Here is a 17,056-nt window from a genome sequence, read left to right as displayed (position 1 = left end):
ACATTTTGGAATTAAAAGAAAACACTTGCTAAGGAAAACTCTTGCTCCCATATCTACTGAGTGCATATTTCATTCCCCCATGACAGGGCTCACCACTTTTTTGTCCCTGTTATGAAGTGTACATTACATACTTAATTTAATTCCATCCAAGACTCGTTTTCCTCTGAATCTATGTATCAATGTATCAGCTTTGGCTAAATGATCTCTGCAAGGTGCATGCTGCTCATACTCAAGGTCAGGTTCTCACTATTTCAGACTAGAAAGCACTTGTCTTCAAACTCCCAGCAGCAAGGCAAAGGTCCATATCACAGGGTCACTGTGTAGTCTGCATTGTGCTGAGACACCTAAGGCTGACACATGGAACACAAAGAAACGTCTTGACCAGCACTTAGTACCAGTACTAAGTAGTCACCACAGGTTTATCCATCTCCTCTTTCTGTGGAACTTACTCTTCATTCACAACAGTTAAACTTGTTGTAACAATCTGACAGAGTGGGATAAACTGCTCATGGAGAATTTTGTATTGGCTTCAGGTACATACATACTGTGTATGTCTTTTAAGAATACATTCATTGTAGATGTGAACATTGCTACTGTGCACAAGCACCTGCCTTGCCTTATTCCTTTAGCTTCAAAGGATTTGTCTTTGATATCTGCCAGGAGATGGAATTATTCAGAATAAATCTTGGTTTACATCATATTTCTAGAATATTTTTGAAGTGAGATAATCTCATCCTCCTCTCCCAGATGTGTTCAGATTAAGACCAGGAACTTTCTCTGTTCTCTGCAGCACGTGTGAGTCACTCTTTGGAGTGTGGTATGTATTTGTGTTTACACTGCCATGGAAACTGTATTTGTCCTCTGTACAGTAAAGCACATTACAGTGAAAGGGCCATTGATATTAGCATAGACAGTGACTTCATATTCACCACCAAAAATTGACTCTAAGCACCCTGCACATTCATTTTCCCTTAGGAAAAAAAGAAAAAAAAAGAAAAAAGCTGGATGGCAAGTTACCAACGAGTGGCAACTCTTCTTTGTTGCTTCAGTAATTGGCGAAGCCTTGGATTTTTTCCAGCAAGCCTGATGCATGGAGTTGTTATAAATGATGATGATGATGATGGGGTCTTACATCTGTCTAAGGCTCATTTCAGTGCCCTTCTGCTGAATGGATTTAGTTCCTTGTCAGGCACATCCTTCGGAAGGATCCAGAAGAACTCCACAAATTTCTAATGAAATCTGAAGTATGGAGGGGGGGTCACCACAGCTGCTTGGGCAGATGCAGCTACAGATAAAGAGAAAGCAGACATCAGCATATTGGAGTAGCTATTTCAGGTATACCAGTGATAAGTGCCAGTAGTTTGGCCCTGTTGTTTTCCTCCAGATAAATATCAGCTCATTTTAATCTGAGATATGCTTTTATACCAAGGTTTCCTCGGTGATCTTTCAGCTCGTACAAACAGGATCTAGGTCACCAAAATGCAGCCAGCCGAGATGTAATCCAATAGTTCTTTAACACGAGACAGCACAGCGAAGGCACAAGGAGTTTCCCTACCCTGGTACTTACTCCTGGCCCTCCAGTGCAAGCAGAGGAATGTCAGGAGCTGAAATTTGGCTGGAGCAAAGTTAAAAGCTTTTACTTTTCGAATGGGGGCATAGTGAGGTAAGGGCATGTTGGGAAGTTTAAGGCTACAAGTGCAGAGACTGCAGACACTAAATTAGGTTTAATGGAAGAAATGGTCACATTCTCAGGGGTAATTTATGTCTTTAGATACAAATATAAAACCAGAATTAAAGTTTTGACATTATATTCTTACCTATGGATGTAAGCTGGATGTTTATGCCCCAGTGGATTTAAATAAAGATAGATGTGATTCGGGTCGTGCTGCAGCCTAAGTTGGAAGAAATTGCAAAAGGTTTGCCTTCCGTGTGCAAGAAAGTAAAAAAGGAAAGAAAATTCAGCAATAACCACGCTTGTTAGTTCAGCAAAGAACAGTCACGTGAAAGCCCTGAGAAACCAGATCAATGAACTGAAAGACAACAAATGAGCTAAGCCTTCAGCTGCGAGGGGATGGATGTTTCCTCGGTTGGGAAGGAATGAGGCAGTTCATGTCAGTGGAATACACCACTCCGAAGGCGTATTCTATTTTTGCCCAAAGATCTCAGTTTTCATGTTATCCTAAAATAAGCCATGTAGCTTTCTGCTTGAGGGTGTCTTACTCTGAGCTCTGTACTTTCTTGGAGACCTGATTTTCCACTGCACTGCACCATCTGCTCGTGGTTTACATCACGACAGAGCGGAAGGAGTGCAGGGCCTGGCATGAAGTGTCGGTGCTGCTTTGAACCAGTGGTCTAGCAGAAGAGAAAAATGTTGCTTAGTAGGGAAATCCTACAGGGAAAATACTTCATCTTTTTCCCTCCTCTTCAAGTTCCCAGGAGTTTCGAGCACATGAATATTCTGGTCTTTTCTTTAGTCCATGCTCACGAACTCCTTTATCAGCTTTGCAGGACACGAGCAGCCCTGGAGGCTGAAAAATGGATCAAAAAGATGACCTTAAACAGAAGCCAAACGGAGGCTAAAAACTCTTCCCTGTTCATCTGCCAGCAGATCACACAGTTCAGTGACTTGCAAGTGTTACAGGAGCTTTCTGAAACACAGCATCTGCCAATCGCCACCAACATGTGCAGTTGGCCTCCTAAATGCTAGATGTGCTGGACAATATAATATTGTTTAACTTCGATTTGATGCTTCAGATAACCCCGTGTCTCTTTTGTGTCTCTTTTGTATTGGAATAGTCAAAGTGCTGTGAAAAACATCAGTTAAAACAAATTCGGGAATGATATGATTTAAAAAAAACCCTATGGTGATGTAAAGAAAAGGTTGGGGAGCGCATCCTGTGCCTGGGATAATCCCTGGTCTGGTTTCATGCAGTTTCTCAAGATGCCAGAGCCGTAGTGCTTTGTCTAGACACACTAACCCCAGGAGAACAGAAGTAATTCCCTGTTGATACCCTACCAAATGTAAAAGGATACCTAAAAATACTGTTCTTCAAAGCTGGCTTGGATAAATTAAGCTCACGGTCAGTTTTCAGCTCAAACCAGCTGAACCAAGGTGCATGAATTACAAATGTGAAGAGAAAATGCCATCGTGTATTAGTTTTAGTGCCACACCACGGGGAAGAAGTAGCATCTACATATTGCTTTACAGAACAGAGACAATACAGTAAATTATAAAGCCCTGGTACCAGAACCAGAAAAGAAATAAAGGTCTTGAGCCACCCAAGCAACACAGAAACTTGTACTCTGAGATTGTGGCTTATCCTGAAAGTGGATCCTTGTCTGGGGTGCAGATACAGGGAAGGGAGGTTGGGTCCTTCCCTGTGTGTCTGTGATGGGCAGAGGCAGGCGTTCCGGCAAGTGTTCTCCCCATGGTGCCATTTCTTTGATTCTTTACCACTGACTGGCTGCTCCAACCTGCCATATGATACTTGACATGCTTGGGTAGGCTGGGGACATGCATACCCCGACCCTGGGCCGTGGGGAGCAACCAGCTGGCCAACAGCTCCAGCCACGCTTCAGGAGAAAAACCACAGCGGGGTTACTTGGCTTGGACTTTAAGGAAGACTCAACACTGGCAAATATCCCACTCGCATCACAGCATAAACGCTGGAAGGGATTAACTTTTTCATAGGGTCATTTCTCTAATACATTAATATGTTTAGCGCCCCACGTTCTACAGATCTTTGAGGAAAGATGTGATTTTCATGCTTCCTAAATAGCTAGGAAATGAACACCCTGAAATGAGCAAAGAGGCAGGAAATTTTAACCAGTAATAAAAGATATGCTGGAAAGATCAAAAAGTGTTAACTCTGGAGTGTTTCCCTAACATCCATGAAAGGGCACATCACAGATTTCTTGTTTAAATTGGATTTTGACACAAAGGTCAGCTTTCAAAACCACCAAGGCTGATTTCCACAAACACAGTCCTATTACTGACTATGAGAAATGTTTTTCTTCCAAAAATAAACACCTGGAAAGGCAAAGATTTTAGCCAGTCTTTGTCAATACTGAAATATATGGGAGAAAAGCAAGGAATTACATTTTCCACCCCAAATTTGAAAACACAGAGTAGCATTTCTCATCCTACCAAGATCATTGCAGACTGATTTGGACAAACCTGGCTAACCCCTGACAGGGGGCTCAGCATTTATCATCTAAACAACACATTTTTGCATATAAACTGAGAATAACACATATGTGTGTGAATATACATGTATGTATAGATATACACATATATACAGGAGCAGCACTGAAAAATCCAAACCCTTTCAGATTCAACACAGTTACGAAGTCTGATGATGGAAAAGTGCTTGTATTTTTTTCCTGGCTTGTCCGTCCATCTGTTTAGTTTCCTGTGGTGACAAGCGGGATTAGAGGTTGTTGATCTGAGGTGAAAAAATCCTGCCCTTAGAGGAGAGCACCTCGAGCAGGGACAACATCCCCTCATCCCCAGGAAGCTTGTGTGGAGTCCTGTCAGCTGAAACACTGCTTGGAAAACACAGTAAGGGAAAAGCCGCTCTTCTGAAAATCAAACCTAGTTAAATCCAATCCCGGAGGAGAGTTTTCAGCACCTGTGTCCCGCAGCTCCGGGGCCGTGCTGCTCTGACAAGGGCTGTTGTGATGCGGGCAGCCTGGCCGAGGTTCAGCGCTGCCTGGGGCTCCCGGAGCGTCCCCAAGGCTGCCCGGCAGGGCCGGCCAGCGCCCGGCCCCGGGACCCGCCCGGGCGGCTGCGGGGCTCGCTCGGCCGAGGCCGTGCGGGTTAATGAACCGCGCTGGGGGGAAGGGGGGGGGCGGTCTCTGAAGGGCGAGCGGCGGGACCGCGGCCGCGCTAAACTGAACCGGCAAACTTCTGCGCCGGGAGGAGGGGGGTTCCCGGCGCTGCCGCTGCTACCGGGCTGGGCTGGGCTGGGCTGGGCTGGGCTGGGCTGCCGGCGCGGGGACCCCCGCGCACCGCTCCGAGAACCGGCTCCGGAGACTCCGCGGCCCCGGCAGCAGCCGCCGCCCCCCGGTGCCGCCCCCCGGCGATTCCCCCCCCCCCCCGCCTCCCGCCGCGGGTGTCTGAGCGGAGGGGCCGCGCCGAGCCGGGCCATGGAGCAGCACCTGCGGCGGCTGCGGCAGGAGCTGGTAAGGGGGCGCCGGGAGGGACCGGGGGGTCCCGCACCCGCGGACACCCGCGGAGCGGCGGCGGTGCCTGCGCCGTGCGCGGAGCCCCAGCTCGGCGGGGCTCGGCGCTTTGTGGGGGGAGCAGCCGGGCAGGTCCCGGACACAGCTCGGCTGCGCCTGGCCGGGGGTCCCGCCGGCTGCGCCCGCTCTGCACGGCCGGGAGGCGGGGGGCGGCTCTGGGGGTCCCGGTCCGCTCGGGAGGGTAGCGCCGCGCAGGGGGTCCGCGGGCGGCAGAGCCGGGGTACCGGCAGCGCTCAGAAACCGGGGGAACGTCTACAGACAGCTCCGATAATAACAACTTTACAGGAATCAAAAGGGAGCGCGCGCCTGCCGCTTCCCATACCCCCCGAAAATACTTCTTCAATAGGAAACCCTTTGTCATAAATCAACAGTGTTTTCTCCCTCTCCTGCTCCTACTCGGATGGCAGCCTCACTCGCTGAACTTGCATGGGCTTGTCCAGGAGCCAGAAGGTGGTGTTGGTACAGTGGGGCATGCTAGGGGCGGATTAGGAGGGAGAACTGATACTTCCCTAAATAAGGTTCCTCCGCTTGGTAGGTCTGGCTGGGGAGTCGTGCCTTGTTCGGATACATAGATAATGAGAACAAAAGGGGAGGACAAGGCAGAGCAAAGCGGGAGGGTGAAGTTTCTGCATGCACAAAAGCCTCCCGGTTTAGGACCTACAAGGATGTTGATTTCAGGTGATCTTTGTGCAGGCTGGAGTTTTATAAATACAGTAGTGCTGTCCTGCCTGCATCACAGGAAACATTCCATGTGTAAGCAACATGGTTTGAGTCAACACAGACACACAAAGCTGTGGCTGTGCCTAGGGCAGGACCAGGCCCTCGCTGGGGACACCTACACTTGACTGATGAGACACATCTGATGGAGCAGAGGCTCAGGCAGCAGCATTTTATCCCCAGTAAAAGTGCCAGCAAAAAGTGACATTTAACCTGTCAGCGTTACCAGCACTCCCGAGCAAACAGAGGAGCTGGAAGACATGCTAAAACAAAGGAAAATGAGAGTCACTGGTGTACTGTACACCAGGGTGATGGATGAGATGCAAACTGTAAACCAGGATGCATACAGTGTGTACACGTGTACTTCCGTGCCCTATCCCTGGAAGTGTTCAAGGCCAGATTGGACAAGGACCTTAAAGTTCATCCAGTTCCAACCCCCTCCCACGGGCAGGGACACCTTCCACTAGAGCAGGTTGCTCCAAGCCCCTGTGTCCAACCTGGCCTTGAACACTGCCAGGGATGGGGCAGCCACAGCTTCTCTGGGCACCCTGTGCCAGCGCCTCAGCACCCTCACAGGGAAGAACTTCTTCCTAATGTCTGCTCTAAATCTACCCTCTTTCAGTTTAAAACCATTCCCCCTTGTCTTTTCACTTCATACCCTTGCTATAATGCAATAATAAGTTTTTTTCAAATCATAAAACTGCAACAATTTTTATTATATCAATAAACCAAGACCTCAGCCTGGCAAAAATTGAAGTGTATGCTTGGCTTGAGAAAGTGGGAAGGAGCTATTGTCACCTTCACCACTCGTGACAGCTGAGAGCAGCCTACATCTTCATACATTTGGTTTTTACTAGTCACATTCTTTCCCTCTTCCACCCCCCAATTTTTATTACTTGAAAACTTCCTTTAAGAACAGATTCTCGGGGTATCAGTGTGCAGCCTGGGCACTGCTGTTAGTGCAGGCATGCCAGGACAGCCCGGAGGGGGCCAGTGGGGAGACCCTCTGCCTTACAGTAGAACTGTTCCCTTCAGCAGCAACCTACGTGAGCTGCAGGTTGCATTTAGCAAAGGTGGGAGGACTGTATTAATTAAAACAACCATAAATGATATCCTGAGCAATAATGGCTTATAAAAATCGATCCTGTTGTGACAGCCTGGAATTAAAATAGATTAATGTTTCTTTAAAGACCAGCAAGCAGTGCAGGAGACAGCTGGGACCATCTGCATTGAATGGCAAGTGAGAACTGAGCCTCCTGACCCTGCTTTACCACTTTCTCCATTACTGGGCAGGTCATGCCTCCAAACATTAAATGCACCATAACCAAGACTCATGCTAGAGGAATGATGAGAAGGACTTGGCCAGAGTGAGACAATGAGCCACCTCGTGTGCAGCAAAATGGGAGTCCAGTTCCAGGGCATCACTGTGAATTCACAAACACTGGTTTGCATTATGGCCAAGGAGCAGCTCTGGTTGGGGGGTACAAGTGCTGAGCAGCCGAGGGGTTCTGCGGGAGGGAAGTTCTGCAGAAGTGCCCTGTTTGAGGAACCAGCCCTGCTGAGGCTGGTCAGTGTAACACATGGAAGCTGGAGGCTGCTCCATCAGCAGAAGTTTAGTTGGTCTTGGTGTAAACCAGCCTCTGGGTGGTTTTGAGGAGGGGATTTTCTCTCTGAAGAGTGGGTGTTGGCATAGCTCCCAGTTCCCAAGGAAAGGTTATCTTCAGGTGGAACTCCATGCCCCACCAGTGTGGGATTCGAGGAGTCCAGCTCTGATTTTTCTTTCTGCTTTGTGTAGTAAACCCACATTTAAATAACTGTGTGCTTGTGCTACTGGTGTGCCCAGACATTCTTACACTGGTCTTTGCCTTACATCTGGGAAAGCTCTGCCAGCTCTGCCATGGCTCCCAAGGATGAATCTGACCCCTTTCAGTCAATGAGATCTCCCTTCTTCCAGTTGCATGTTTTCCATTGTAAGCTGATAGCTTCTGGCATGTGTGGTGTCCCTGTGATTGGAATTCATTCAGAAGCTTCCACATGCAAATGCTTCACATCCAGGAGAGCCTCAGCTGGCAAAGCCATTCATCCCAAAGGGATGTGGGCTTGGGGGCAGCTCTGCAGTCAGATCGATTGCTGAAGCCAGGGTCCTCATCCGGGTCCTCATCCCAGTGCCAACACCAGCCTGTGGAGCAGTTTTGGACAAGCCACACCAGCTCCCTGTATGTAGAAAATACAGACCTTGTTCATCTCCTCTGGAAACCACTGGAGATTTATGGAGTAGTGTGGTTTGTGAGAATATGCAGTGCTGGTTTGTAGCTCTGGTGTGCTTCTCCACTCCTTCTGTCATCTGTCCTTCACATAACAGTTGTGAAATGTGCCACAGAGCTTGTGAGTCTTCCCTTAATACAGTTAATTCCGATACCAAAAGTCTTCTTGACTTTACTGTCTGGATTCAGAGTCTGCAAACATCATACTGAGGCACAGAAGTATTGTGTCTGCTTTCTGAGTTACAGAATGTTATCTCAGCTGAGAGATCAGATTTAACAAGAATTGTCTTGCTCAGGGATTAGCAGAGAGGAATTTCATTTCCATGTCTCATGCTGCAGATGGCATTACCTCCATAAATGTTCTGACTCGGGGATTGTTTGCATTTATACATAGCAACATCAGCATGTGTACCATGGGATTGAGGTTTTGAGGCTCTTCTGCAACAGGAATAAATCATTTATTATCTAGCTAGGGACTGGTGAGTTCATGGGGCAGATTTATCTTGCACTTGGGGTTTGTATGGCTGTAGTGGGCGAGGGGTCACAGTCAAGTTAGCTGTAACTGTGACTGTAGTTTGCACATTTTGGTCCTTCTTGAGGAATCCAGGATATTTCTGGTTTTTCTGATGCTTTTTCGGGGCGGAAAACCATTAAAGTAGGTATTTAAAACAAATCTCACGACTCTCTCTTGAACTTCTGAATGTTCTCCCTGCACATTCATCATAAATGAATCGAATTACTGAGTTTGATAGAGTCTGACTCCCTTCTTACATTAATTTATGTCCTGGTAGACAATGTTTCTTGCTATGAATATCTTGCAGGAATAGAACATTTGGTCTGAGTGAAAAATACAGCCAATTATTTTTACTCTTTGTCTCACACTGGGTCCTATTCTGGTAAGTGTGCCATGCTCAGAAAGGAGTCTGCTGTGTTTTCATGACTGCTATTTCTGAAGGGGCAGCTCTTGTACTTTGCAGTGTGCATGAGTGACAGCCCCAGGGTCTAACGTCACTGCTCACAACTCCAACCAGTGGAAACACCCAGCTCTGTTTGTGTCTCTGCTGATAAAATGGTCCCTTTAAGGGTGGCTTCACCCATGGCTGCTTAGAAACTTGGGTGGTTATCTCAGCATCTCATTCCTTGGTTGTGCCTTAAGGGAAGGTGCAAAGGAGTAACTTGACAGCAGATGTCTTGTCACATATAACCTGGGGAGAGAAAAAGCAGTTGTGGGCTTTGTCCACTTGTTTATTTCCAGAGAAGACTCCTGAAGATGATGGTGGATTTTTTTAACCTCCTAATTGCACATATTCAGGAATGGTAAAAAACAAATCCCCAAGGAAGCAGACTGCTGGGCTGAAAACCAACACATTTAACCATCATCTTCAATGGTCAGTCTGTACATCAAGGCTTGTAGTCTCTCTTATCCCTGGGTTGTGAGTGAAAGTCTGAAGGTTGGAGTTCTTTTCGGTCCATTTATTTCCTCGTCGTAGAGATTCGATTTTCTAATTTGCCTTTAAATGTAGCAAATGTGGTTGGGAAGCACAGAACAATATCATTGCAATGGAAAGGAAGGCAATTGAGTAAGGAGGATGGTTAATTGAGCAATGCGAACCATGTCTTTCATGGTTAACATCTGTTTAAGATCTATTTAAACTATTGAGAGAAAAGAAGAATCTTTGGTAAAGTTTCATCATCCTTCCTCTTTCAGGTAAATTATGAGCTCACATTTAACATCCTCAATTACACCTAAAATACTCTGGGAGGACAAGAAGTAAAAAAGAGACTTGAAATTCTTGTGATAAAATGCAAAGATAAAAAGAAGATTGCAGGCCCTTGGCATCCATCAAGGGAAGGAAGAGAAAGGGGCAACATGAAGCAGGAAAGCAGCTCTCTGAGCCCTGTAGCATGCTCTGCAGAGTTATGCCCAGCCACAATTGCAGGCTTGTTGAAGATTAATCTAGTGAGTGACCCAAAGGAAAACACGGAAACAATACAATCAGCTCAGCAGTTCTAAAACAATTTTGGTCTCTCTTATGTCATCCTCTTTAAATACCAATTGTTTGTTGCTGGTTCTGTTGCCTATCAGCACTATTATTAAGTACTGCTATTTGCCATTTGTTCTTTCCTGTCCTCTTAGTAATAACTTCCTCTCTTTGCTTGTCTTTTACCTAAGAGCTGGACATCTGTCTTCCTCCTCATTACGACAAACACACTCAGAGCTCTTCTTCTCAGTTCTCTGTGCTCAGCTGAAAGCTGCGGTGCGTTAGCTGGGCTTTTCCTTTTCCCCCATCAGCATCCCAAAGCTGCTGCAGCCCTGGGCAGGCCAGATGTGCGGATGGGCTGGGAGTGCAGACAGCTGTGGCTCAAGGGGATTGATGGGAACTGAATCCTGAGAACTTGCTGAGGGTAGATGCTAATAGGAAAACATTAGTTCCCCAAGTGGGTTAGAAAAGTTACTTATTTACTTGGAAGTGACAAGTAAAATGTCCCTTATTTGCACATGTCAGGTATTTGGGGTTGAATTTGATAAAATGCCAGTATCTGGTAGAGGCTATTCCTTGGGGCAAGTTGTCCTCCTGCTGTGTTAATCAGTGCTGGAAGATCACTGATGTATAAACTGTGTAAACCAATTGTGTTGTAGTCTGGGAACGAGTATTTTGAGGCAGCCATTGAAAAGGCTTGGCTTACAAACAGAGCAATGCCTTTGCTACTCAGAATGTAGATTTCCAATGTGAAAAGCATCCATATCTGAACTCTGATGGTTTTGCAAGATGCTTGCTGTTTGATTTCCCCCCTCATGTTGAATATTCCTTGATGATCATTTGAAAGTGCTCGAAAAGCTTTTGAATTTTACACTCAATTTTCAATGTCTGGGGTGACTGTCGTTTAAGCAAGCTTTGCTTTAAAGAAGCATTTAGCCAGAGCTGTCTGGTTCGTGCCTTCACAGGAGGATTGATCTGGAGGTAATGCCTTATTACTGGAGAAAGGAACATTTAACCTCACACACTGAATCCCGGCCGCTAACGTGGAACATGCACATCACAACTGGGCTTAGCCCTGTGTGTACCTGTCTTGCTATAAAAGGCACATGTTGCCTTGTTCAGAATTGGGCTAACACGTTTTCCTGCCAATTTTTAGGGTATGCAAGAGTTTTAGGAATAATAATGAGATTCGATTTGAGGCATGTGATTTTTAACTCTTTTACATCTGAACATTTTACGTTTGATTGTACTGATTGTTCATGACATTGAACTTTTTACATTTGATTTTAAATTTGAACATCTGCAAGTTGTCATAGTTCTTATAGGGCTTTTCTTGGAAGCAGACGTGCCAAACAGCCACTTGAAGCACAAAATACCTCAAATTAGACACCAGAGTCCCTTTGAAATGCTGACATACTTGTGCCCCTTGAACAGAGACCAGCAGATACAAGAAGGGAGGATGATGCTGAGCACTATCTGTGCTAGACCAAAGGTTTTGCAGTGAATGCAGTTTCCCCTGTGCTCTGCTCTGCAGCTCCACTGAATGCAGAGCCAATTCAACAGCAAGTTTGGGATTTACAGCTCACAAACACACACAAGACAGCACATCTCCTGATGCCCTGTGGTGGCCAGCTTACATAATGTCACTTGCATAACCCCAGCAAGTACAGTCAGGGTCTCTCTCTGTGCCAGATTAAGGCTCTCTGGGGTTTTATGTCACATTCACGCTCTGTTTGGAATTGCATTTCATCACAAATTCAAGTTCCAGCTTTCTTGTAGGACAGGACAGGGGGGAATGGCTTTAAACTGCCAGAGAGAAGGTTGAGATGAGCTCTTAAGCAGAAGCTCTTCCCTGTGAGGGTGCTGAGGCGCTGGCACAGGGTGCCCAGAGAAGCTGTGGCTGCCCCATCCCTGGCAGTGTTCAAGGCCAGGTTGGACACAGGGGCTTGGAGCAACCTGCTCTAGTGGAAGGTGTCCCTGCCCGGGGCAGGGGGTTGGAGCTGGATGAGCTTTAAGATCCCTCCCAACCCAAACTCATGTGGAATTCTATGAAATAGCTTCTTTGTCCAGAAAGAAAAGTGCTGGATTCTGAGCTTTTGGGGCTCAAGTCTTTTCTTGTCAGGGGGAGACTGGGTTTGCCTCTGAGAAACAACCACACTGACGGTTCCTTCTGCCTATGAGAAGCTAACGCTTGGTAGATCCTTGCTGGCTGAGGCATGCACTGTAATGCTACCACCCATCATGGGCAGTTAATTGAATCAAGGAGGTGAACAGTGGAGCCGGCAGCATATGCTGAGGGTTTGATGAGCCCAGTCATTACCGCAGGACCCTCGTCACTCCCCACGGCACAATTACAGCACTGCGCCAGCCGGGGGATTTGGTGGGAAGTGGCCAATGAGGGGCCAAGCTGGCTCCAAATCCAGCTTTTTGCAAAGCCCCAGATAAACCAGACTTGCATTAAGAAGGCGAGAAAGGTTAGGACAAGAAGCATTACAGCCAATCTGGAGAGGTAAGGTGATAGTTTTGTCTGAGGCTTGTAGAGCATATGGCCCCAGGTTTTGAAGGGGTAGCCCAAAAGCTGGGCTAGTCTGTAAGTGGGGCATTATTTGCATGTCTGCAGAAGTAGAGGTTTATTTGCTGACGTTAAAAAATTAGATAGCTGGAGACACTCGATAGTGTAATTGGGAAGCTAAACACAGATTTTCTGTATCTTCATAGTTTGTGCACTCATTCTGGGTGATAAATAAGTTTCTTGGGAGTGAAGCTCTGAAAAACAATTGTAACCTGCTGGCTGGTTTTAGGTTCTGGGTTTTGAAAAGGAGATTTGTGGTCAGAAACTGCTGAGGAGCTTTCCACTTACAGAGCTGGGTTGTTACAGAGGGGTTTTTGATGACTGCTTTTTCTCACTGCCCAGAGCCACGTACAGAAATGGAAATAGAGCGAGTAATTGAACTAACATAGTTAAAATGAAGGAGAGGTGAAGAAGTATGATAATGTAAAGCTGAACATAAGATGCTTTTTTCCTTTCTCACCCTAAGCTTGAGATTGATCGTTGTGCAGAAATTGTGACGAGCCTTTTAAACTGTTTATGGACAGCAGAAGCTGAAGCTTTTCCTAGACAGTGGTAATCTCTTTGGCAAACCACCTTATATCAACGCGACATGGCTTCACCTCCAGCCCTGCTGTTCTTCCCCTCCTTCCCATTCCCTGCTGCCCTTCTCTGCTTAAAAAACAAGTGGCAGCTGTTGGAAAGTATAACCCATTTGTTTTATGATGCTGCTTTGGGAATATGATCCAGATCCTACATGAGAGTATGAAAGCAACAGAGCGAAAGAGTGGGGAGTTTAGAAGCTCTGGAAAATAACTTGCTTATTTTAAGTCTAGTAAAGGAAGTTAAATCTTTATAGCAAGGCTCAGGGATAAAGCAGAACTGCTCAAGGTCCTACTGTGGGAATCAAAGAGATTGATACTTTAATGTAAGTAATTCTAGAGTTTGTTGGTTGTTTTGTACAAGATTTTGATTTTGTACAAGATTTGTGCATTGAAATATCTTTGATTATCCTCCAGCGAGAGGTGCCTGTAATGAGGGTGTTGAGATCTGAATCCATGTTGTATGGTAACAATGTGATTCTTGATGGGGTTATTTTTCATTTACTTTAACACTTTAGGTAAAGAAACAAGATTCTCCATGGAAGGCACTTGTTTTCACTACTCTGACTCCTGATTTCAGTTGGTTACAGGTACAAAAGGCACAAAGGCAGGAGAATATGCTAAAACTGGCAGCAGGCAAAACCATTCCTAGTTCTACACCTTGGGCCTTTGCCAAGCAATTAATGGAAACAAACTATTTATTTTTGTTATCAGGTCAAAAAATCCACTCCTGCCAGCTCCTCTTATTCCTAGAGAGAAACTCCTAGAAAAGTCTTAAGAAAAATCAATTGCTGTTCCATGAAATGGATGTAGTACAGGTAGGGTGCATCTAAAATGTAGTGGGTAGGAAGAGGTGATGTTTTAGCAAGCTGCTCAGCCCAGCTCTCCTGCCAGGATTTTCTTGCTCTCCCCTGGCAACACTGACTCTGTCCCTGCTTCCCTCCGCAGCTATCCATGAAGGAGGTTGGAGACGGGCTGCACGAGCAGATGAACTGCATGATGGGTGCACTGCAGGAGCTGAAACTCCTCCAGGTCCAGACAGCTCTGGAGCAGCTGGACATCTCGGGGAGCCGAAGCACTGTCCCTGGCACTGAGCAGCACCAGTGCTGCCGAAGCAGCAGAGACGTGCCCAGGGCCCAGCAGGACGAGGAGCCATGTGGGGAGGAATCAGTGGAGGACCCCAGCCCCTCATCCCTCGCCTGTGCTGTGCCACGGCCAGTGGGTTTGTGCTGTCCCACTGCACTCCCAGAGGTCGGCCACCTTGGAGACACCCTGTCCTCCTTCAGGAGCCTCTGTGGTGAGGATATTTATCACCCAAAAGCACCTTCCTCTGTGTTGAGCAGAGCAGAGCACGTCCGCCCAAGAACATTCGAGCCCAGTACCCAGGGCACAGCTGGGGGGTGGCCAGCATGCCAGGAGTGCCTGGGGTGTGATGATGGCCACGACTGGACATCCTCCCTAATGTCCCAGAGCAGGAATCGGCAACCGCTAGTCTTGGGGGATAACATCTTTGCAGACTTGGTTGGGAATTGGTTGGATCTGCCAGAGCTGGATAAAAAGGGGGAGAAGAGCGAAGTACCCCTGTCCATGAGCAGATCCCAGGAGCTCTGCAGGAAGTTCTCCCTCACAGCCAACATCTTCAAGAAGTTCCTGAGGAGCGTTCGGCCAGACCGAGACAAGCTTCTCAAGGAGAAACCTTGCTGGCTGCCACCTAAAGACAAACAGCATGAGATTTCCAAGAGACCCAGGAAGATGAACAAACTCAAGGGGACATTTTACTTCCCACTGCATGGGAACATCCAGAACCATCACAGCAAAGCAGAGAGGTGCCCAAAGGCAGAAAGCAATAGTGAGAAACCCAGAAATGGCACTAAGAAAGTCCACGATACCATAAACTATACCCAGTCTGGGTTTGACATAAATACGGCTGTTTGGGTCTGAGCTTATTGGTGTTCTCTGCTCTGCCAACCAATTGTTTCACACTGGAGAGGAGCTGGAGGTCCTACACGACTGTTCAGGAGGCCTCTGAGCTCTCGACATAGACTGAGATGAGTGCTCTGCAAAACACAGTATGGGCTTCAGTCACCTGCAGGTGGCATTTTCCAGAGAACTGAGGGACTGATAGTGCAAAAAGAACCAGAATCTTGAGCAGCTTTAGGGTGAGTGGTGCCCCAGATGACCAGCTCCTGGAGCCTGGCTTATGATCACCACTTCAGGCCCATTCCATCATCTCTAAGATAGCTGCAGCACAAAATTCACTGTGTGCATGTGTGTGTATGTGTGCAAATTATATAGTTTTTTAAAAAGATCTATTCCTGCTTGCGTGCACTTAAAGCTGGGTTAGAAGCCAGGCACCCTTGTACCTGAAGCACTTGTTAAATGGAAAGAAATCAGTTTGAATTTGCAAGACTTGAGCAATTGCTAATGGGGAGGCACAGACCCCCAGTTTGGGTGCATTTCAGCTGTGGGGTTTGCCACTTAAACTGCATCTCCCTTGCACTCCCAATATATCCCCTTCCTCCGCCAGTTAAACCAGTAGGACCCAAAGCTTCTTTGATGGAAGCTGGTGGCTCCAAGCTCTCAGTGGTTTCACCTCTCCCCCCTTGCCCTTCTCCCCACGCGTCACGCCAGACGCCACATTGCAAGACTTTATTGTTGAGGTTGCACCAAGATATGAAGTTGCAACAGATGTTTGTATTTGTTGTTTCCTATTGCTGTTGTGTACAAACCTCCTCTTGACAGAACCTCGTTCCTCAGTGTCCGGCTCTCCAAGAGTTACCAATAAAGCCACATGGGTCTCCAGCATGCTGCAGGGCATGGGGTGACCACAGTCCTGCTTTTCTCCAGCACAGAAGCTTCTGTGTTTCACCATCACGAGCCCAGCTGAGCGAGCACGAGGGGCCAGGCTGGCAGGGGATGGAGCAGAGAGCGTGCTGTTTGTGTCAGCCTGTTCCCAGCCGGGAGCGGGGAGTTTGGGGAGCAGCCAGGAGCGTTTCCACTCAAGGAGAGGTCATAAATCATAGCAGAGAGAAGAGCAGCAGCCAGAGGTCCCTGCCAGGGTCCCAGCGCTGCTCTGGAGGCACTGCAGCCCGAGCACGTCCCTGAGGTCCTTTGGGTAGCACTTTAATATCCATTGCATGGAAACACTTCAGTATTGCAGCATGGGGAATGGCAGAGGGAGAAGTGGTTGGGAGAGAAACTGAGGGAAGGGGCTCAGGCTGTGCAGCCCCTGGCTCGGGGAGGGGGACTCCACGGGTCCTGCCATGGCCTCCTGCCCGTTGGTCCTCTCCTCACCATCCCCAGCAGTTAAACATGACCGAAGCAATTCCCTGCCAGCTCCATGAGCCACAATCCTGAGAGCACAAGACAGGGCAGAGCCTATCGATTGCAGCTCCCCCCTTCCACTAGCCATGAGTCTCACCAGATGCTCTGTGTGCAGCAGTGTTATGTTGCACAAACCTGTTCCCCTCACTCCAAGCTTAGGAAGAGGCTTACGTGTGAGCAGTAGTAGTAGTTTTTTTAAACATGCAATTCTATTCCTGTTGTAACTTCCCAAGACAGAGGCCGCTGGAGCACAGGCATGAAGGGAGATTTTTTTTTTTCCCTTGCAAATTAAATATAGGCACAAGACAAGCCCCATTTCTGCCCATACAAGGAGAGGAGAGGGTCAGCATTTGAAAGCTTCGCTCAGCACTTTTC

At 47.3% G+C, this 17,056-nt stretch overlaps 1 protein-coding gene across 1 annotated transcript; it reads left to right on the top strand.

Annotated features, from left to right (window-relative positions):
• The first annotated feature begins 4,720 nt into the window (after positions 1–4,720).
• Positions 4,721–16,206, top strand: INKA2 (inka box actin regulator 2). Its single transcript, XM_030473050.1, has 2 exons — positions 4,721–5,184; positions 14,306–16,206. Exons 1-2 carry the CDS (start codon positions 5,149–5,151, stop codon positions 15,296–15,298), a joined length of 1,029 nt encoding a protein of 342 aa, XP_030328910.1. The 5' UTR covers positions 4,721–5,148; the 3' UTR covers positions 15,299–16,206.
• The last annotated feature ends 850 nt before the right edge of the window (positions 16,207–17,056 follow it).

The sequence above is a fragment of the Strigops habroptila genome, chromosome 18, assembly GCF_004027225.2.
Source record: "Strigops habroptila isolate Jane chromosome 18, bStrHab1.2.pri, whole genome shotgun sequence".
In the NCBI taxonomy this organism is placed as follows: Eukaryota; Metazoa; Chordata; class Aves; order Psittaciformes; family Psittacidae; genus Strigops; species Strigops habroptila.
This window is presented reverse-complemented; position numbering and strand designations above follow the sequence as displayed.

Bases quoted from the DNA above. Each gene is read 5' to 3' on its own strand.
- INKA2 (XM_030473050.1), top strand. From the start codon at position 5,149: ATGGAGCAGCACCTGCGGCGGCTGCGGCAGGAGCTG. The intron at 5,185-14,305 runs GTAAGGGGGCGC...TTCCCTCCGCAG, and splicing joins GGCGGCTGCGGCAGGAGCTG to CTATCCATGAAGGAGGTTGG.